Source organism: Betta splendens, chromosome 17, assembly GCF_900634795.4.
Source record: "Betta splendens chromosome 17, fBetSpl5.4, whole genome shotgun sequence".
NCBI classification, from domain to species: Eukaryota; Metazoa; Chordata; class Actinopteri; order Anabantiformes; family Osphronemidae; genus Betta; species Betta splendens.
Window position 1 is genome coordinate 16,482,018 of NC_040897.2, and position 22,151 is coordinate 16,504,168.

Here is a 22,151-nt window from a genome sequence, read left to right on the forward strand (position 1 = left end):
TCTGATTGATAACGCAGCAAAGGATTCTGGGAGAACAAACCAGCTCTATTTATAGCTAGCAGCGTTTCTGGCAGTTGTGGAATTTTTAAGAAATCAAGGAAGGAGGAAGGTCAAGGAATATCAGAGACGTGTTCAAACATTCATTGAACTTCTTGTATGGATTTTGGGGGGTAAATACAAATAAGGTAATAATTTACTTGAGTGCACGTTTTGTAGAAATATCTTAAACACAAGCTCAAGAAATTAGGGTTTATAGAGAGCAGAGCAGCTGACATTCCGTTTGTCTTACACCAATTTCTTCAGGAAGATAGTAAAAGATTATAAAAGGCAGGTTCTGTTAAAATACCAGAGCACCTCCAGGCTCCTGTATGTCTCCAAATGGACCTGCTACAGAAATGAAACAGAGCTTCAGTGCTACCGAGTGTCTACACTTCACTTCATTGTTAGCCACATTTCTTTCAGCCCACTTGTCTGATTCTGATGAACCATAATATATAAGTAGGTGTCATTTGCATATCTGAGTCCATCAGTGTTTACTCCAACAGTTCCAACCATCCATGGTGGTGGACAGACTCTGAAGTACTTGTCTTGAATATATAAATATATATATATTATATATAAATATATATAAAAAATATAAAACTGAAAGCAGACAAATTGTATAAACTGTATTTGTTGTAGTCTACTAAAGCCAGTAGGTAATGGTGCAGGTAATGGAATGTTTAGCATGGATACTAAGTCACTACAGCTACTACAGCAGCTGCTCCAGACACGCTCGACATCCGTCACTGTCCTGAGAACTCAGCGTCTTTTCCTGGTGACTTCCTTTTGTGAAGGGTCTCAAAGTGTGAGGACAGAAGTCGGACTGAGGTCAGCTGGACCAAAGCCGCCCCCTGGACTGGAAGCAGGCTGGAGCAGGAGGGAGCCCAGTGCTGCCACGCTGCAGAGATCAGAGACCGCCTTGCTCTCTGCCTGCGCTCTCTTTAAACACACAGACAGACTCTCTCTCCGTCCTCTCAGCCCTGCAGTCTGTTTTTGCTGTCTGCCTCAGACACTCGGAGGCTGGCCAAGCGGCTGCTCTCACCCTGGCAGGTTAATCCACCCTCCTGGAGGATGCTCCCTCTCTTTTTACCATCAGGTCCGACGTCTGATGATTACTGTTTACCGACTGCCGTCTGCCACCGCTGCTCGTAACTGAAAAACCTCGGCTCCATCACCACCTCTGCAGCTTCGCCCGTTTGTGTATGTGAGGAAAAGGCAGAGGAGGATGGAGGGAGGGGGACACGGAATAGAGTGAGGCCCCCCTCCCATCTTCTGCTCTCCAGCCAGCACCACCTCCATCAGCCTGCAGCAGGAGTGAGTGGAGCCACAGAGGAGGCGACACGCCACCTCCGCCTTCATCACAGTAGCAGCAGCAGCAGCAGCAACAAGCAGGATGCTTAACTCTGTGTGGTACGCTAAAAAGATGGGTCGCCGCATCATGGGCACCCTGAGGAGAACCAAGCGGCTGCACCGACGCCTACTGGTAGGTCACCCCCACCACCCCCCTACACATCCTCAGAGAGGTGAGGGAGGTGGGACTGTGCTGTGTAGCATGAGTCATTTTCTCTATCGTGTGCATGCGGTCATGCGCTGCTCCGACGGCCGGGAGCGAATGTGTTGTTGTAAATGTATTGATCAGTCTGGATGAATGAGGCAGATGTGGAAAAGTTGCATGAAGGAGCTGCTGCTGCGTCATGTGCCGGATGAAGGTTCATACACAGACCTTCACATCGGGTGAAGGCTTTAGGCTCAGAGGCAGCGTCCTCCGGACTCCCACGGTTTATCCTCATCACATTAATATGTGAACGCAGGGCGACGTGTGGCGTTAAAGCTCAGAAGAGGTTTGTTCATAACGCTGCTGCAGCTGCAGGCAGGTTATTATGTTTGAGCTAAATGTGTCAGTGGCTGCGTGAATGTGGAATGTTGGTTATTTCACACGCAGAGCTGCTGAATGGTTCAGAGTGGTGGTTCCCATCCGATAACGAGGACAGTGAACTGGAATCTCCCTCTTCTCAGACTTGGCTTTGTACAGCTTCTGGTAAATGAACCTCGACGTGAAGAGATTTACCTGCATAAACAGCAGCATCATGTTCTGGGCAGATGTGAGGAACCCCTGCAGTAGCACATGCCTTCCCTGGCGTTGCCTAGCAACCTCCAGTCTCCTAACACGCAGCACTGCCCCACCACTATCCTGCTCGGTGCCACTAATGTGTATGTTAGCATAGATGCCCATGATGTGTGCTGTCCGATTCTGTTGAAGACAAACCGATGCTCAACATTCATGAAGCTCTGACACTAATAAACCCGCTTCCATCAGAGCTTCCCTGAGCTTCTGCTCTGGTTTAGAGTCCCAGCAACTTCAGTCTGTAGTTTCCTGTCACTTCTCTTGTTGTCTCTAGTGAAGCCGAGGAAACACAGTGAAGCATTTAGCAGCTACAGAGACTCTTATTTCCCTCAGCTGGTAGAGACCAACCCAGAACTAAAACAGACCGGATCCCAGGTCCCAAGTAATTTGGAAAGCACAAGTGCACAGTGGGTCTAAACCAGAGTCTTTCATGTCTGTACATAATGTCGAGGATCATATCACATTTAATCTCCTGCATAAATGCTAACATGCTCTGTTCTTCAGGACACCTGATCTGACCCATGACGCTGACATTTCCAGCCTCGTTAGTGAGTTGTTGATTTGGCGTGAGGCCTGTAGGTGGAGCCACAGACACACAGCTCAGCCTTTAATCTAATCTACCCTGCTCCTCAATGAGTGGAGCCTGAACCACAGGTTGTGCTGCTGAGGACAGAGCCGTGTTGGTAGATTCACTGAGGCTAATTTTGTGTAGCTGATGTTTGTGTTGCTGTTATTACATAATCGCCTTCATGAACGAAGGGGCTGTTTGTGACTGGACCCCGTGTTCAATGGCGTGAGTTAGCGCATGCTGTGCTAACAAATGGAAGCTGCACATTCATCACATTGATTTGTTCTGCGTTTGTGTTTCTGTTGGATCCCTTTGCTGCCTGCTGCACATTTGTTGCTTTAGAAACCTCAGCCTCTTTATTTATCACCTTACAGTTGACTATAGCAGGACATGGATGCAGAGCAGTGTGTGAGGCGTTCAGGGACTGTGGGTAGTTCTTGTTAAAGCACAGGTTTACTGCATTTGGCCATTTTTTGTAGCGGCTGGATAGGCTCCTCCCACCAAACCCAGCTCTCCTCCTGGATGTTAAATCCACTTATGAAATCAGACCTCTGTGCAGCTGCACAGTGCCTGGATGTTGGTTATTCAGGGTTGTGTTGTACATTGCATAAATGTGTCTCTTATCCAGCATAAAAGCAGAGACACTACATTCATGTACTGAACCATGAAAATCTCTAAATCTGAGATGTGGAGGTGTGTGACCCGTCACAGTCCAGCTCTGCTGCCCTGTGGGAGCTCCCACAGATGTGTCGGCAGATGTGTTACTACAGCAGCCTGTAGGGTTGGTGCTTTCTTTCCAGTTTGAGCACGAGTGGCACAGATACATCAGTTAACAGCTAAGACAAAGTGTTAAATCCCTGGAAAAGCCAGAAGCTGAACGTTTCATGATGAAACTCCACATTACTCTCCCGACACGTTCAGACAGACCAGCACACACGCTTATGATCTTCTTGTTGACTTTAATGTACAAACGCATAGCTGCTTAGTGCATCTACATGGAATGTGCTTTAGCCCTGACCTGATCTTTAGCCCAAACATGAGGATGTGCATTAATGCACTGCTCTATACGTTACGCGCTTAGCATCTCTGCTTGTCTTGAGGTTGAATCATTGGGATTGTTATGGGTGCGAGTACTGTGCATCCTTCTCATCAGATTGGTCCAGATGCTCTCAGACGAACCTGTTCAACCCTCGTTAAGTTATTCACTGATTTCTCAGGACAGTCGTCACTTTCTCTGTAATGTGAGCAGTAAAGGGAAGTGACCACGAGTCATGAAGGAGGACCGTCTGCTTTCATCTCCAGCAGAGAACATCCGAACCAAAGCATTGGCTTCCTGCCCCCACTAACCAGGAGCCCTCAGCCCCACCCGTGGCTGCTGACATGAACGTGTCTGAATCCGGGGGCGTCATCGATTATTCATGCAGCGAGTGGAGCTGCCCCCCTGAGCTGACATGTGCCTCGTTCACTGGAGCCGATTAATTGGCAGGAGAACGAGAGAAGACGAGGGGGGGGGGTCAGAGAGCGACGGCGCAGGAGGGCTGTGACTGAGCCTGAGTAACAGGGATGAGTTTAAATCCGTGGCCGTGGCATCACGACTGCAACCGTTTCATTATTTAACCTCTGACGACTGGGACTCTCCTCCATGAACATGACCACTTATTCTCCCCGCAAGGACCTCTCCCCCAAGGCCGTGAACGGTGCAGGGAAGAGCGCCGACCTCCAGGAGTCCCTCGCCCACCTGCATCCGCTACACAGGCAGCACGCCATCGAGCTCCACCGGCAGCAGCAGCAGCAGCTTTACTCCTCTCTGTCGCAGTTCACCGCCTGCACCGTGCCGGCATCCTGCCGAGCTCGCAGCCGATTCCTCAACCTACGAGACAGCGTGAAGAAAAGCCCGACTAAGAGCACGGCCAAAGTGGTGAACAGCGGCCGAGCAGCCGACAGGCCGCAGGGCTCCTGGGCGCCCTTCGCCTTCTGTAAGGTAGCTGATGAGTGTCTGTGAGCTCCAGTGAGAGATGGTTGGGCTCATCTACACACGGGCATCGACTCATTCTGTGGAGGCCTGGTGTGAGAGGTTTCATGTTGTCTTTTCTGGTCCGTATCTGTCCGGTGCTGCTCCGGCTGTTCCGCTGGTGGAGGCGGCTTGTGTCTTTGTGTCTCTTCCTGACGTTGTTTGTTCAGGTGCAGCGTTGGTTGTGGTGGTGCTAACCACTGTTGGCTAGTTAATCAACTATGATAATGACTTGGGTGATTATTGAAAGGGCCTCTATGAAATCAGACCCAGTTTTCCTCTGTGATTACATTTACAAACATTGTGTGAAATTTCATTAATCAAGTGGTTCAATGTTGATTTGCTGAGTCTAAAGGCAGATAAAGGTTGAATGTCATGACGATCTGCTAAACAGTCAATGATTAAAAGTGTTGCTGCTGATATTTGACTGGTTGAGACATGTTCAGAACCACTGACCCAACAAGCAACCTGTCCATTACTCAAAGACCAGAACTTGAACTTTGTGCTTTGTTGCTGCTCTCCACCAACTATATTTTCTTCTGAAGCAAATAAGCCCATTGTCAGAGCTTTTCCGCGCGGTGCTGCAGATGTAGGGCTGCCGGGTCGATGGCGTCGATGCACAGGGGCTAATTTTAGCGGTTGGTTTTCCATGTGTTCTGCCGCAGCAGCTCAACAATTAAGCCTCTTCACAGCCGAGCGACTGCCTGCTTTTGCATAATAGAGGTCACAGCGCTGAGGCCCGTCGCTCACGCTGTCTGCTCCCAGAATCATCAGCTGCTGGTTTCTGACCATGGCTTAGCGTCTCAGGTATCGCCTGAAATGAGTGCAGTTAAAGTTGGACGCTGTGAGTCTGTGACGTGCGTCTCATTCTGTTGTTCTCACCCAGCACAGAGGTTTCACACCTGCAGTGCTGGTGTTTGGTGATGATGGGGTCATGTCATCACCGATCGCCCTGTAAAACTCTCATCACGGTTTGGAGATGTAATGGAGTTAAAGCTGCTGTTTGGTCTGTGACTATTTCAACTTGATGAATGTGCTGATTTATGAGGACGTTTTCTATTATTGTGTGTATAGATCCACGTATCATAGAACCTCCACCAGGATGCAGCAGATCAATACATGTATACAAATCAGCAGGACAGGATGCACCACATGGCTTCAGCCATGAGCGCGTACATTTACTGGATGATGCTTACAATATTAGTAAACAATTACACAAACATGCAGCAAACTGATTAGTTTCTAGTTATTTGTGGTCCAATGATCGTTTGTGTGTCAAGTAAAAGCAGGTCTAGCAGTACGTGAGTCACTGAATGCCGTGAAGCCGTTTTCATAGGGGGTCCTGTCACTGATGCTGTTATGGACACTTCCTGGTGTTTGTGACCTTTGACCTCCTCACGTCACTGCAGCCTGTACTGCAGAGGCAGTACCGAAGGTCCAGGGATTTCTAGCATCACTCACGCTTAAGCCCGGCTCAGACATGGCTGTAGTCTTGTCAGAGCAGCAGATGGGCGACGTGTCACATCAGGATTGCCCAAAAAGCACGAGTGTCAGGTAATCTGTCAATCCCTGAGCTCTCTCCTGTGATTGGGGGACAGCTCTGACACTCAGCCCCTCCCGTCCCTCCCCTCAGCAGGTAGGCAGAGCAGAACACCTGTCATCCATCCTCCTCCATCCTCCCTCCTGCTGTTCATCTGTGCTGCACTGTGTTTGTCTAACCTCTGACCCGTCACCATGCTATTGTTCAGCAGGCCGAGGCCGCCCCGCCCACCTCTCCCATAATCCCTGTGATCCCAATCTCGCCAATCCCAGCTGAGACCACCGTCATCCCTCCGACGTCACAGGTGTTTTTTTTCTTTTCCTCCACTCTTCTCTGTGCTCCATCCATCTATAGATTTATCTTTTGTTTGGCTGCTCCACCTTCTGCTACTGTCACTGTATAGTTCAGTTTGTCTGCCATCCAGCTGTGGCCCTGATGAAGTGAGCAGATTAGCGACAGGAGCAGTGGGAGAAATGCCACACTTCCCCCATTTGACTTTTAAGAGCCCATCTGGCTCCTCCCGGGCAGAAAGTGAGCGAGGGATTGAGGCAGATGCTCGGAGAACGAGCGAGTGAGCGAGTCAGAGTTGAACGCTACAAGACGAGGAGGAAAAGACGCTTCTGTCCTGCAGGGTTTGGTTCATTTCTGGCCTCATGCTTCAAAATTGTATCTTCTGCAGCGTGAAATGCCACCACGTACGTATCCGTCCTCACTAATCTGTGCTCAATCCAGCGGCTTCCTGTTTTATCCTCCAGTCTGTAGCGCGTGGACACGGTGGCTCTGTAATGTCAGCTTGGCTTCACTGTGGTGTTTGGTGGCTGCAGCGCTGAGGTTGGATGCTCTGACGCGGTCTTCTCTCCTCAGGCCAATCCTCCCCCTGTGGTGGTCAACACAGACAGCCTGGACACGCCTCCTTACGTGAGTCCTCCTCATTTTCCTCCCAGTCTTTTTCCCGGATGTTAACGCCGGTCCCACAGGAGTGTGTGTGTGTGTGTGTGTGTGTGTGTGTGTGTGTGTGTGTGTGTGTGTGTGTGTGTGTGTGTGTGTGTGTGTGTGTGTGTGTGTGTGTGTGTGTGTGTGTGTGTGTGTGTGTGTGTGTGTGTGTCTCTGTGTCTCTGTGTCTCTGTGTCTCTGTGTACTTGTACTTGCCTTAAAGTGAGAGCAAAAGTGAGGACATTTTGGCCTGTTTGAGGGTTAAGAGGTGATTTTAGGCCTGAGGTTAGAATTTAGAATTGAGTTCTGGTTCGGATTAGACGTCTGCCTTTAGTTGTGATGGTTAGGGTTAGGGGCTAGGGAAGGCATTATGTCAATGGTCCTCACTTCCATGTAAGTGTGTGTGCCACCGGACCACACTTTTAAACACTCTAGGTGCAGACTGGGCAGCTGTTAACCTAAAGCTTGTTACTGTGGTGGTTCCTGTGTGAACGTGGGTTTAGCAGTATTTTCAGGACGACTGACGGTGTGTGTGCACCTGCAGGTCAACGGGACGGAGGCTGACTACGAGTACGAGGAGATCACTCTGGAGCGGGTGAGTCACGCTGTCTACCTGTCACTCGCGTCTTCTGGAGCCACAGAAATGTCTGGAAGCAGCTGGTTCTGACGCCGGTCCTACCTCTAAACCCAGGACTTGACTGCCCGTGAGGTGGTGCAGCCGGGTTTGAGTGCTGCCTGTGTTGGAGCGGTGCTGTCCTGGTGCAGCTGGGCTTCTTCAAGTGCAACTTATTGTCAGAGCAGCGTGAATAAGCGCGTCACTGCCAGCTGACTAGTTCTGTGTGCAGCCTACGGCGCTTTGATTGGTGGAGGCTCTTTATCAGCTGACTGTTTCCAAGTGATGAGTCTGTGAATATGTGGACGGGGAGACGTTTTAGCATAAACACACTATTTTTTTTATGACTCAGACCCGCATTCATCAGCTCTAGCGGCCAGACAGGGACTAATCTGCTGCTGAACCTAGTCTGAATAAAACACCCTCATAAATAAAACACTGCTCGTCTTCAATGTCCAGGGAAACTCGGGCTTGGGCTTCAGCATCGCAGGCGGCACAGACAACCCCCACATCGGGGAGGATCCCAGTATCTTCATCACCAAAGTCATACCTGGAGGAGCGGCCGCTCAGGACGGACGGCTCAGGTGAGACCCGCTGTTCTCCTACCGGACCTTGGCCACACCCTCATTCACACAATGTCGGGCTAAATGAAAGCGGCAGTAAGACCAGCGTGTGAAAGGTTAAAGTCCATCAGGTACCAGCACCACTCGAACCATAAACTGAAGCCAGAACCACCTGCAGTGTCTCACCTGCTCATTCATTATGCAGCAGTGAGAGTCTGACGCTGCTGATCTAGGTGAACAGTCGATTCTGTCCCAGTCTCCGGTTTCTTCTAACGCGAGCCTGTTTGTCATTACTGAGTTCAGGTCGGTTACAGGTGTTGGGTAATGGTGGTTCTGATCTTAAACCTGTCTTTCAGGGTTAACGATGTCATCCTGCGAGTTAACGAGGTGGATGTTCGGGACGTGACCCACAGCCGAGCCGTGGAGGCGCTAAAGGAGGCCGGATCTCTGGTCCGACTCTACGTCCGCCGGAGGAAACCTGTCTCCGAGAAAGTGATGGAACTGAAACTAGTCAAAGGCCCCAAAGGTAACGTGAGTTTGTGTTCTGGAGTTTACTGCTTCATGCTCCTGCTGACTAGTGGCTCCTAGTGTTCTCCTGGGTTGTCTCTGCTTGCTGCACAATTATTTAGGAACAAAGCCTGTTTCCACAAAACGCCTCTAAATATGTAACACTGGCAGCAGAGTGTTTTTTCCCTGAAGAACACATTGGTGCCACTGGCTCTTTTCCTGGTTCTGGTTCTGATCCTGGCTCTGGTGCGTTGCAGGCCTGGGCTTCAGTATAGCAGGCGGAGTGGGGAACCAGCACATTCCTGGAGACAACAGCATCTATGTTACCAAGATCATCGAAGGCGGAGCAGCACATAAAGACGGGAGGCTGCAGATTGGAGACAAACTTCTCGCTGTAAGATCACAACAGATGTTTAAGAGCGCTGGTAGCGGCGGATCACACGGATCTTGGCCTTTCTCGGGTTCCCTGGTTCTATTACCTGCTCACACAGATTTGCGGACACAGTCTAGACAAAGATGAGCAGTTCTGCAGATGTTTGATGTGTTGTGTGTCCAGGTGAACAGCGTCTGTCTGGAGGAGGTGACCCACGAACACGCCGTCACTGCCTTGAAAAACACCCCTGACGTGGTCTACCTGAAAGTGGCTAAACCCAACAGTGTCTTCATGAACGACAGCTTCGCCCAACCCGACCTCACCAACTGTGAGTCCTAGACGCAACCAGGCTCCGTTTTCTCCACAGCAGCAGAACCGAAACCGCTGACATTTAGCCAGCGTGGGTCTGGGTTACGTCTTTTTACCATCACACATACAGCTATGAATGTAAGATCCTAAGGGTCCAGATTAGCAGTTCCTGGTTCTGTTGACCCTGAGTGGTTGAGGTCATTGGGGACTGCAGAGTCTGCTGGTGAGGGATCCTCGTCTGTCAGGATGAGGCAGATCTCTCTTCATTCAGAGCACGGACTCTGGATCCATTAGCCTTAATGTGGGACGCTGAAGGACAAGCTCATTCAGGAGGTGGTGATGTGCTGATCACGTGACGAGTCCCTGACGCTGACGGACCGTGAACCATCGACCATGACATGTCATGAGACAGACTGTGGCGGTTCAGACCGTTTGTTGAACCCACCTCATTCTGAGGCGAAGAAGCCGTTTGATAATTTGCTCGCAGCAGCAGCAGCGACTGTTGTTAGAGGCTTCGTCTCTAAAGACGCCCCTGAGCTTTGACCCCTCCCCTCAGTGCAGCTTCTCTTATTAAACCCCTCCCTCCTCTGCTGATGTTAAGACGCGTGAAGGACGAGCAGAAAATCCAATCAGGGAGCGTTGAGCTGCATCACAAGTTTCAGACGCCGCCGTGTAGCGGGGCTAATCCCCTCAGCAGCGCTGGGGGGCAGCAATATGGATAATGATGTCCCGCCACCACGATCTGAGCCAGAGGTGATGAATGACACATCATCCTGATGAGTGCAGCCGCAGAGGCTCAGACACGGAGCGTCCCATCATCCTCCGCTACACTTATCGCGCAGCGACTGGACACATGGACCTGTCGTCCAGTCCAGTGAGCAGACACGTTTCACTCATCAAATCCTCTGGGTTTGGTTCAGTTTCTAAGGATGATGTCAGGCTCCTGTCAGTAGAAATGTGATAACAGATCAATCACAAATCAAATCACTCTGCACGAGTCACAGCAGGTGGTCCACGGACTCCATGAGCATCAGTGTGAAGGACTGTTGTGTGTTCTGTCCAGCGTTCTCCCAGCACATGGAGAACCATATCAGCCCACCCAGCTTCCTGGCCCAGCCCCCAGCCCCACCAGCACCTTCAGGACGCTACTCCCCTACCCCCAAGAGCATGATGGGAGACGATGACGTAACGCGGTGAGACCCCCCACACACACACACTCATATATACACAATAGTTTGACAACAACTGAGTTACACTGTGGAATGAGGGTGTAAATGTCGCCACCTGCTGGTTGAAACCTGCAGTTACACATAGGTGTGTGTGCCGGTAAACACAGACTTGACCAGCTATTAACGTAAAGCGTGTCTACTAAATCCTGGCGACAAGGACGCGGTCACACTAAGCTTTGTAAAACCACACCTGCCTGTGTCAGGATGATTAACAGCTGGGGTTCTGTGGATCTGACAGTGAGCCCAGGAAGGTGGTTCTGCACAGAGGAGCCACGGGACTGGGCTTCAACATCGTGGGTGGCGAGGACGGAGAAGGGATCTTCATTTCTTTCATCCTCGCTGGAGGTCCAGCAGACCTCTCTGGAGAGCTGAGGAAGGGGGACCGGCTCGTTTCGGTATGTAAATACGTCTGGTCCAGGCCCAACAGCACAGAACCTGAAGCCACGTCATATAACGCTGCTACCTGCCCACGCGCCTCTCCAGGTCAACGGAGTGGACCTTCGCAGTGCAACCCACGAGCAGGCAGCCGCCGCGCTGAAAACGCCGGGCAGACGGTGACCATCGTAGCCCACTACAGGCCAGAGGGTGAGGCACATCCGCGCTGGTCCAGCGGGGCGGGTCCAGGTCCGTTTGGTTCTGTAGCGCCGCGTCCGTCTGACTTGTCTGTGTGCAACCTCCCTGTTCAGAGTACAGTCGCTTCGAGGCCAAAATTCACGACCTGAGAGAGCAGATGATGAACAGCAGCATCAGCTCTGGATCCGGGTCCCTGAGGACGAGTCAGAAGAGGTCGCTTTACGTCAGGTAGAACCGGTTCTGGTTTCACTAGAAATGAACTACTGAAGCAGAACTAGATCACATTCTGGGACCACGCGTTTTCTGCAGGGCCCTGTTTGACTACGATAAGACCAGGGACTCAGGTCTCCCCAGTCAGGGACTAGACTTCAAGTTCGGGGACATCCTCCACGTGGTGAACGCCTCCGATGATGAGTGGTGGCAGGCGCGGCAGCTGACGGCGCAGGGGGAGGTGGAGGAGGTGGGAGTCATCCCCAGCAAGAGACGGTAAGTAGCGCCGCCCTCGAACCCGAACCCCTCCTCTGTGGGGAAGGAGGGGGGTGAGGAGGGAGGTTAACGCCTCTTCTGAGAGGGTGAAGGGGGTGGGGGTTAATGCCTCTTACAGGAGGTGGAGGAGAGAGGTGAGGGGTGAGGTTAACGTCTCCTCTGGGAGGGTGAGGAGGGAGGTTAACGCCTCCTCTGGGAGGGTGAAGGGGCTGAGGCGGGGAGGTTAACGACTCCTCTGGGAGTGTGAGGAGGGAGGTTAACGCCTCCTCTGGGAGGGTGAGGAGGGAGGTGAGGAGGGAGGTTAAGGCCCCCTCTGGGAAGGTGAGGAGGAAGGTGAGGGGGGAGGTTAACACCTCCTCCCGCGTAAGGTAAGGGTAAGGTTAACGCCTCCTCTGGGAGCGTGAGGAGGGAGGTTAACGCCTCCTCTGGCAGGGTGAAGGGGGTGAGGAGGGAGGTTAACGCCTCCTCTGGGAGGGTGTGGAGGGTTGTTAACGCCTCCTCTGGGAGGGTGTGGAGGGTTGGTTAACGCCTCCTCAGGGAGGGTGAGAAGGGAGAGGAGGGTGGTTCGGGTCCATGACTCCAGCAGCACCAGCACAACGCTGACGTCTCCCTATTTGTTCTCAGGGTCGAAAAGAAGGAGCGAGCGAGATTAAAGACAGTGAAGTTCAACGCCAAGTCCCGGGACCGGGGGGTGAGTGGCTCCCTCCTCCCCCCTCCTCCCCCCTTCCTACTAATCGCAGCATGACGTGTTGATGTTGTTCTGACATGTTTTCCTCTTCATCGTTGAACGTCTCAGCAGCCGATGCAGCGGCGCCTCCAGCTCCTTTAATCCGTGACGCTTTTAACACGCGTGGCCACGGGCCTAGCTCCGCCCTCTAACACCTGAGGGGGAGGGGCCAACGCCTCCGCATGACCCCCACAGACAACGCTTGACATTGATGTGTGACTGCCTGGGCTCACTCTAACCTCCCTCCTCACCCTCCGACTCCCTCCTGGACTCACTCTAACCTCCCTCCTCACCCTCCGACTCCCTCCTGGACTCACTCTAACCTCCCTCCTCACCCTCCAACTCCCTCCTGGGCTCACTCTAACCTTCCTCCTCACCCTCCGACTCCCTCCTGGACTCACTCTAACCTCCCTCCTCACCCTCCGACTCCCTCCTCACACTCACTCTAACCTCTCTCCTCACCCTCTGACTCCTTCCTCACCCTTACCCTCCGACTCCCTCCTGGGCTCACTCTAACCTCCCTCCTCACCCTCCGACTCCCTCCTGGGCTCACTCTAACTTCTCTGCTCACCCTCCGACTCCCTCCTGGGCTCACTCTAACCTCTTTCCTCACCCTCCGACTCCCTCCTCACACACACTCTAACCTCCCTCCTCACCCTCCGACTCCCTCCTCACACTCACTCTAACCTCCCTCCTCACCCTCTGACTCCCTCCTCACCCTTACCCTCCGACTCTGTCCTGGGCTCACTCTAACCTCTTTCCTCACCCTCCGACTCCCTCCTCACACTCACTCTAACCTCCCTCCTCACCCTCCGACTCCCTCCTCACACTCACTCTAACCTCCCTCCTCACCCTCTGACTCCCTCCTCACCCTTACCCTCCGACTCTGTCCTGGACTCACTCTAACCTCCCCCCTCACCCTCCGACTCCCTCCTGGGCTCACTCTAACCTCTCTCCTCACCCTCCGACTCCCTCCTGGGCTCACTCTAACCTCTCTCCTCACCCTCCGACTCCCTCCTCACACTCACTCTAACCTCCCTCCTCACCCTCCGACTCTGTCCTGGACTCACTCTAACCTCCCTCCTCACCCTCCGACTCTGTCCTGGACTCACTCTAACCTCCCTCCTCACCCTCCGACTCCCTCCTGGGCTCACTCTAACCTCTCTCCTCACCCTCCGACTCCCTCCTCACACTCACTCTAACCTCCCTCCTCACCCTCCGACTCTGTCCTGGACTCACTCTAACCTCTCTCCTCACCCTCCGACTCCCTCCTCATACTCACTCTAACCTCTCTCCTCACCCTCTGACTCCTTCCTCACCCTTACCCTCCGACTCCCTCCTGGGCTCACTCTAACCTCCCTCCTCACCCTCCGACTCCCTCCTGGGCTCACTCTAACCTCTCTGCTCACCCTCCGACTCCCTCCTGGGCTCACTCTAACCTCCCTGCTCACCCTCCGACTCCCTCCTGGGCTCACTCTAACCTCTTTCCTCACCTTCCGACTCCCTCCTCACACTCACTCTAACCTCCCTCCTCACCCTCCGACTCCCTCCTCACACTCACTCTAACCTCCCTCCTCACCCTCTGACTCCCTCCTCACCCTTACCCTCCGACTCTGTCCTGGATTCACTCTAACCTCCCTCCTCACCCTCCGACTCCCTCCTGGGCTCACTCTAACTTCCCCCCTCACCCTCCGACTCCCTCCTGGGCTCACTCTAACCTCTCTCCTCACCCTCCGACTCCCTCCTGGGCTCACTCTAACCTCTCTCCTCACCCTCCGACTCCCTCCTCACACTCACTCTAACCTCCCTCCTCACCTTCCGACTCTGTCCTGGACTCACTCTAACCTCCCTCCTCACCCTCCGACTCTGTCCTGGACTCACTCTAACCTCTCTCCTCACCCTCCGACTCCCTCCTCACACTCACTCTAACCTCCCTCCTCACCCTCTGACTCCCTCCTCACCCTTACCCTCCGACTCTGTCCTGGACTCACTCTAACCTCCCTCCTCACCCTCCGACTCCCTCCTGGGCTCACTCTAACCTCTCTCCTCACCCTCCGACTCCCTCCTGGGCTCACTCTAACCTCTCTCCTCACCCTCCGACTCCCTCCTCACACTCACTCTAACCTCCCTCCTCACCCTCCGACTCTGTCCTGGACTCACTCTAACCTCCCTCCTCACCCTCCGACTCTGTCCTGGACTCACTCTAACCTCTCTCCTCACCCTTCGACTCCCTCCTCACACTCACTCTAACCTCTCTCCTCACCCTCCGACTCCCTCCTCACACTCACTCTAACCTCTCTCCTCACCCTCCGACTCCCTCCTCACACTCACTCTAACTTCCCTCCTCACCCTCCGACTCCCTCCTGGGCTCACTCTAACCTCTCTGCTCACCCTCCCACTCCCTCCTGGACTCACTCTAACCTCCCTCCTCACCCTCCGACTCCCTCCTCACACTCACTCTAACCTCTCTCCTCACCCTCCGACTCCCTCCTCACACTCACTCTAACCTCCCTCCTCACCCTCCGACTCCCTCCTGGGCTCACTCTAACCTCTCTCTTCACCCTCTGACTCCTTCCTCACCCTTACCCTCCGACTCCCTCCTGGGCTCACTCTAACCTCTCTCCTCACCCTCCGACTCTGTCCTGGACTCACTCTAACCTCTCTCCTCACCCTCCGACTCCTTCCTCACCCTTACCCTCCGACTCCCTCCTGGGCTCACTCTAACCTCCCTCCTCACCCTCCGACTCCCTCCTGGGCTCACTCTAACCTCTCTGCTCACCCTCCGACTCCCTCCTGGGCTCACTCTAACCTCTTTCCTCACCTTCCGACTCCCTCCTCACACTCACTCTAACCTCCCTCCTCACCCTCCGACTCCCTCCTGGGCTCACTCTAACCTCTCTGCTCACCCTCCCACTCCCTCCTGGACTCACTCTAACCTCCCTCCTCACCCTCCGACTCCCTCCTCACACTCACTCTAACCTCTCTCCTCACCCTCCGACTCCCTCCTCACACTCACTCTAACCTCCCTCCTCACCCTCCGACTCCCTCCTAGGCTCACTCTAACCTCTCTCTTCACCCTCTGACTCCTTCCTCACCCTTACCCTCCGACTCCCTCCTGGGCTCACTCTAACCTCTCTCCTCACCCTCCGACTCCCTCCTGGGCTCACTCTAACCTCTTTCGTCACCCTCCGACTCCCTCCTCACACTCACTCTAACCTCCCTCCTCACCCTCCGACTCCCTCCTCACACTCACTCTAACCTCTCTCCTCACCCTCTAACTCCCACCTGTGCTCTATTGCTGCTCCAACGATGGTTTAAAGATGAGACCTCATACTGGAGGTTCATTGATGAGTCGAGGCTCCAGCTCAGTAAGATGAGACTTTACTGCCTTTATTCCCACGGTTCTGTTGTTAAACATCAGCAACCAGAAGAAGGTTCTGGTTCAGAACCAGTAGTTGTGGTAGGAACCAAATGACCCTCAGGAAAACAAACCCACCTTCTGCCTTATGATCAACACAAGGTCTCAGCTGAGAACACAGAGCGTGTGGTTCTGCTCTGACGCTGGACGGTCAGGTCGGAACCTGGACCTCACTGATATATCAGGTGTTTGTCGGGTCAGATCCTTCTGAATGGTCTGCATGTTTTTCTCTTGGTCCAGATCAGCAGAATGAGATTGGATGTTAAAGCTTTTCTTGAGTCGTCAGATTTAGATCCTCGTGTTCGTGTTTGTGCTGTTTGTTTGTCATCACTGAATCAGATTTTGTTTTTGACAGTTAGTCACGTTCTGTCCCATCAGACTCCCTCATCTCCCCCTCTTCTTCCTCTTCTTCTCCTTTATTCCATCTCCCGTCCTCCTCATCCTCAGCAGTCTGTCAATGACAAGCGTAAAAAGAACCTCTTTTCCCGAAAGTTTCCGTTCTACAAGAGCAAAGAGGCGAGTGAGCAGGAGACCAGCGACGTGGACCGTAAGTACCAGCGAGGGGTCAAAGGTCGGCGGCAGGAGGAGAGGTCAGCTGGTGGCGCGTGCTGCAAAGGTGGCCAGGGCTGCAGGGCGGCTGCAGATGTGGATGTGGGCCGGGTCCGGGAACCCAGAGGCGCTTCTTTCAGCGCCGCCCTGCAGCCCCGGCCTCGGCGACGTTCCCTCTGTCTCTCGTCTGTCGCTGAATCCCAGTAACGTTGTGTTTTGTGGTTGTTCTCTCCCTGTTGTTTTGTTGCGGCTCCGCTGACCTCAGGACAACAGTGACGACGTGCTTTCCAAGGCCCACAGTGAGTATGATGGCTCAGACGGCCTGAGGAGAACGCAGCGGGTCAGAACCGCCTCAACAGACTCGATCGGGGACCGTAGATGAAAACATGCAGTTAAACGTGTGATTACGTTTAAATTGGAGTAAAACTCCAAATCGTTCATGATGGATCAGTGACGCAAGTTCTGGTAAACGGACCCAGCAGATAACAGGAGTCCTCAGATCTTGGTTCCTCACGTCCTCCTCTCCTTCATTTCATTCTCTTTCACACCAGATCTTCATCTCCTTCTTTGTGCTCTGCTCTTCCCTGTTCTGCTTTCCTGTTCTACTCCTTTCCTCCTGTTCTCCTCCTTTCCTCCTGTTCTCCTTTCCTGTTCTCCTCCTTTCTTCCTGTTCTCCCCTTTCCTTTTCTCTTCCTTTCCTCCTGTTCTCCTGTTCTCCTCCTGTTCTTCTTTGCTGTCCTCCTTCTTTCCTCCCCTTCTCCTCCTTTCCTCCTGTTCTCCCCTTTCCTTTTCTCTTCATTTCCTCCTGTTCTCCTTTCCTGTTCTCCTCCTTTCCTCCTGTTCTCTTCCTTTCCTCCTGTTCTCCTGTTCTCCTCCTTTCCTCCTTTCCTCCTGTTCTCCTTTGCTGTTCTCCTTCTTTCCTCCCGTTCTCCTCCTTTCCTCTCCTGTTCTCCTCTCTTTTGTTTCTCCCTTTCGTTTTCCTCCTTTCTCCCCTTTCCTTTTCTCTTCCTTTCTTCCTGTTCTCCTCCTTTCCTCTTGTTGTCCTCTTTTCCTCCTGTTCTCCTTTCCTGTTCTCCTCCTTTCCTCCTGTTCCCCTCCTTTCCTCCTGTTCTCCTCCTTTCCTCCTGTTGTCCTCTTTTCTTCCTGTTCTTCTTTCCTGATCTTCTCCTTTCCTCCTGTTCTCTTCCTTTCCTTTTCTCTTCCTTTCTTCCTGTTCTCCTCCTTTCCTCTTGTTGTCCTCTTTTCTTCCTGTTCTTCTTTCCTGTTCTCCTCCTTTCCTCCTGTTCTCCTTTCCTCCTGTTCTCCTCCTTTTCTCTTGTTGCCCTCTTTTCCTCCTGTTCTCCTTTCCTGTTCTCCTCCTTTCCTCCTGTTCCCCTCCTTTCCTCCTCCCGTTCTCTTCTTTTCCTCCTGTTCTCCTTTCCTGTTCTCCCCTTTCCTTTTCTCTTCCTTTCCTCCTGTTCTCCTCCTTTCCTCCTGTTCTTCTTTGCTGTCCTCCTTCTTTCCTCCCCTTCTCCTCCTTTCCTCCTTTCCTCCCCTTTCCTTTTCTCTTCCTTTCTTCCTGTTCTCCTCCTTTCCTCTTGTTGTCCTCTTTTCTTCCTGTTCTTCTTTCCTGTTCTCCTCCTTTCCTCCCGTTCTCTTCCTTTCCTCCTGTTCTCCTGTTCTCCTCCTTTCCTCCTGTTTTCCTCCTTTCCTTTTCTCTTCCTTTCCTCCTGTTCTCCTCCTCTCCTATTCACTCAAACCATCTCAGCTGGATCCATTTCAGGAGCAGGTAGAACAGTTGCAGCGAACCCATTTTTCCTGTACAGCCTTGAGTCAGCTTGTGGCTGAGGTTCGCGTCCATCATTAGGATGTTTGATCACCGAAACCCTGGGCCTAATAATTTGATGATGGACACCTCGTGACCGTGGGTGGGGCTAAATGGGGAGGTGCTGACCCACTTTGTCCTGTGCTTTGTTGTGATTGCAGAACAAGTGACGTCTAACGCCAGCGATAGTGAGAGTAGCTACCGTAAGTGTTCTGTCGACTGCTTCCAGGAAGCTCCACTGGCTAAGTGCTAACGGCTAAATGCTAACGGTTGCAGAGAGCTGATTGGCCAATAACAGCATGAGCTCACACACTAACTCTGCCGGTCCGGGTCTTGGTCCAGTCTAACGCATTGACTCTGTGTGTTGTTGTTTTAAAAGCCAAAGCCCCAAGCCCTCTTGTTTTAGCGGCTCAGATACAGCTGGTCCAGATGTGAACCAGGATTTACAGTCATTTTCATCTCAAACATTTTCATTTTCAAAGCTCAGTTTACTCCAGTTCTGCTGCTCCTGGATCTGCGGAACTGTCTCATTAACTATGTTGTGTGTTGTGTTTGCAGGTGGACAGGAGGAGTATGTTCTGTCGTACGAACCCGTCGTTCAGCAGGAAGGTAAGGTTCTGACCCGACACCTGCCACAGTGAATAAATCAGAACCGTGTGAAGCAACGTGTCCCTGTGGATTCATTCTGACAGTGAGCTACACCCGACCCGTCATCATCCTCGGACCCATGAAGGATCGGATCAATGATGACTTGATTTCAGAATTTCCTGACAAGTTTGGGATCCTGTGTCCCGCGTAAGTCTGCTCGGACCTGCAGGTCCAGGTGGAGCGACTGTGTCTAAACATTTAACAGCGAGACAGTGAACAGCATGAGAAACACGCCCACCTAAGGTTCTGCTTGTGGTTCTGTCTCAGATACGACCCGGCCGAAGCGGGACTACGAGGTGGACGGCAGGGACTATCACTTCGTGGTGTCTAGGGAGCAGATGGAGAAAGACATCCAGGACCACAGGTTCATCGAGGCGGGTCAGTACAACAGCCACCTGTACGGAACCAGCGTGCAGTCGGTTCGAGAGGTGGCCGAAAAGGTAGGAGGGCACAGAACCGCTTCTCTGCTGATGTAGCCCTGACTCTGACTCACATGAGGCTGGTTGTGCTGTGTTCAGGGTAAACACTGTATCCTGGACGTGTCGGGCAACGCCATCAAGAGGCTGCAGCTGGCTCAGCTCCACCCCATCGCTATCTTCATCAAGCCCAAATCCGTGGAGAACATCATGTGAGTCCAAGTTGTGCTCACAGGCGCCAGCAGAACTGGCTCTGACTCCAACTCACCCACTTTCCTCCTGCAGGGAGATGAACAAGCGCCTGACGGAGGAGCAGGGCAGGAAGACGTTCGACAGAGCCACCAAGCTGGAGCAGGAGTTCACAGAGCACTTCACAGGTGAGCCCGGTTCTGTGCAGAGCAGCAGTGTTTGGACTCGGCGGTTCTGACCCTTGGTACCGTGTTGTTTGTTGTCAGCCATCGTTCAGGGCGACACGCTGGAGGAGATCTACGAGCAGGTGAAGCAGATCATTGAGGAGCAGTCGGGTCCGTTCATCTGGGTCCAGTCCAAGGAGAAGTTGTGAAGGTCCGGCCCGTCGCTCCTCCTCCTCTTCCTCCTCAGATCCAGCCTGCCCCGTCGACTCAGCATAGTTTACTTTGTGTGCTGATCGGTGGGTAAAGTGCAGGAATGATCACACGGTACAGATCCTTAATGTTTAAGGGAGGAGGAGGAAGAAACTTATGAAAACGGCTTTCTCTGTTTTTATTTTTTGGTGGCTTTTTCCCGTTTGTTCCGTCTCATCGGCGTCTGATGAAGTCGGAGACACAAACAGCAAAACTTTGCACGTTTGAGCTTTAACAGCATGTTGGTTAATCCCCGTTGATTCCCATCATCTCTTGCGTTCGGCGTCATTTCATCCCTTTCTGTTGACGTGTTTCCTGTTTTAGTGGCTGCAGGTTCCTGCTCCGCCACTAGAGGCGCTGCTGCTGCCGTGAACCGGCCCAGTCGCTTCATTGCCAAACGTTTGTTTCTGTGGCCACTTTTATTCTAATCACTCTCATCAAGTCGTTTCGTTTACGTTAAATGAATCTGTCGGCGCAGAGAGAAAATTTAAGGACTTTCCAGAATTCAGTGAAATGAGGAGTTTGACGGGACACAGGTTTTTAGGGAACGCTTCAGCCGCGTTTGTTTCTCGCGCAGATTAAATAACAGATGTTTCCACATCATCCAGCTTCACTCGGTAGAAAGGTTTGTTTAAAGTCAAATGTGCGTTGTGTGAATACATTTCTTTTCTCGCTGCACCGACAGATTTGGACCGTTTTGAATTTCAGACTAAATCATTTCACAAGGATGTTTTCAGCATTGACTCATATGGGTTCATGTTTTATCATGTCATGGTGGGATCTGTGTGGTGCAGCTGGAGACGAGCCGCCACCTGCTGAGTTCGCAGGCGTGTCCCAACACGCACACGAATAATGTACAATGAGATTTTGACAGATATTTAACCCTCGGTAAACTGCCTATTTTGTTATAATAAAGTCTATATTGAACTTTACGTAAGCACTACTACTACGGAGTTATTTTCTTTGCATTGTTAATCATATATGAATAGAAAAGTTTAAAGATATTTGAATATGAATCTATATTTTTCTTTTTTTTGATCACCACCTCCTCTGTCTTTTAATTTTCTTTTTTAAGCATAATAAAAAACTTAACAAGAAAACAGGAAGTGGTTTCTCTTCTTCTGAGATTTTGTTCCGTTCAGCAGCAGCAGCAGGTGAGTTTTTCCTGTCATTTCTCACGTTTCATGCTTGTGCTTATCGTTAATTGGACGCAGGTGTATTGATGAGGCTGTTGAGCGCGTGATCACGTGACAAACACACGAGAAAAATAATGATCAGCTTTCAAGAAACTGGTGAAAGCAGGGACTCGAACTCACAAACGCAGTTTGTTTTAGTGTTGTAGAGACTTAAACTCGCGATTTGTTCTGCACGAGGCTGAAGTTCCGATGGTGGATCAGAAACACAGGTAAATAAATACCTGTGACTCATGTTCTGACTACTTTGACTTGTACTTGTGACTCCTAAAAGCTGCTCTAGTGTTTGTCCTCGCTTCAAAATATGTGATGTAATTGGACAGATCCACGTGTAGTAAGTGACGCCAATACTAGTATGTGCACTTTTACCACTTTATAGTAAAATGAATATAGATCTACCACCAGTAACTAGGATAGTACTGAAGTACTGTCTGTTTATGCAGCTCCTATCTGAAACCTGTGGAGAAAATAACTGGACATTGAGTCTTGGATCATAACGCGTCTTGAAAAACAGTCTTTGTTCCTTAGATCAGAACCGAGTGAAGATCTATTGCTGTTCTCATCCTTAGAAGATCACTACTATTGTGACAACACGCGCCTGCGCAACAAGGTGACGGTCGCTTCGCTCCGTTACCTCCAGCACCCCTTCAAATCAAAGCATAAAACGTACCGTCTAGAGATGGTCTGAAGGTCAGAAATCTTATTTGTTGTGTAAAAAATATTCTCAAACTCTTACGTGAAGGAAGAATTTCAGTAGCTGCTAGAACCTAGGGTCAAAGGTCAGTGCAGCCCTTATTTTGTACTACTGCTGATCAGCGAGGTGACAATGGTTTAACGTTTACTTCTGCTTTTAAATTCATTTCATAGATGTTTGATACAATAATGTCATAATGGACAAATCACTTTATGTAGTTTCTCTCCA

General features: G+C 51.7%; 1 protein-coding gene across 1 annotated transcript in view; it reads left to right on the top strand.

Annotated features, from left to right (window-relative positions):
• Window positions 1-21,136, top strand: part of LOC114844622 (discs large homolog 1-like protein) — a 51,612-nt gene extending 30,476 nt beyond the window's left edge. The window contains 23 exon segments of the mRNA XM_029132134.3: window positions 6,495-6,590; window positions 7,151-7,204; window positions 7,764-7,814; window positions 8,292-8,416; window positions 8,752-8,921; window positions 9,160-9,296; window positions 9,459-9,603; window positions 10,648-10,777; window positions 11,052-11,208; window positions 11,297-11,351; window positions 11,354-11,398; window positions 11,500-11,614; window positions 11,696-11,872; window positions 12,497-12,563; window positions 16,465-16,564; window positions 18,532-18,573; window positions 18,929-18,979; window positions 19,063-19,148; window positions 19,150-19,165; window positions 19,286-19,458; window positions 19,537-19,646; window positions 19,720-19,811; window positions 19,890-21,136. Of these exon segments, the coding sequence (XP_028987967.1) occupies window positions 6,495-6,590; window positions 7,151-7,204; window positions 7,764-7,814; window positions 8,292-8,416; window positions 8,752-8,921; window positions 9,160-9,296; window positions 9,459-9,603; window positions 10,648-10,777; window positions 11,052-11,208; window positions 11,297-11,351; window positions 11,354-11,398; window positions 11,500-11,614; window positions 11,696-11,872; window positions 12,497-12,563; window positions 16,465-16,564; window positions 18,532-18,573; window positions 18,929-18,979; window positions 19,063-19,148; window positions 19,150-19,165; window positions 19,286-19,458; window positions 19,537-19,646; window positions 19,720-19,811; window positions 19,890-19,996 (2,301 nt within the window). The 3' untranslated portion in view covers window positions 19,997-21,136.
• The last annotated feature ends 1,015 nt before the right edge of the window (window positions 21,137-22,151 follow it).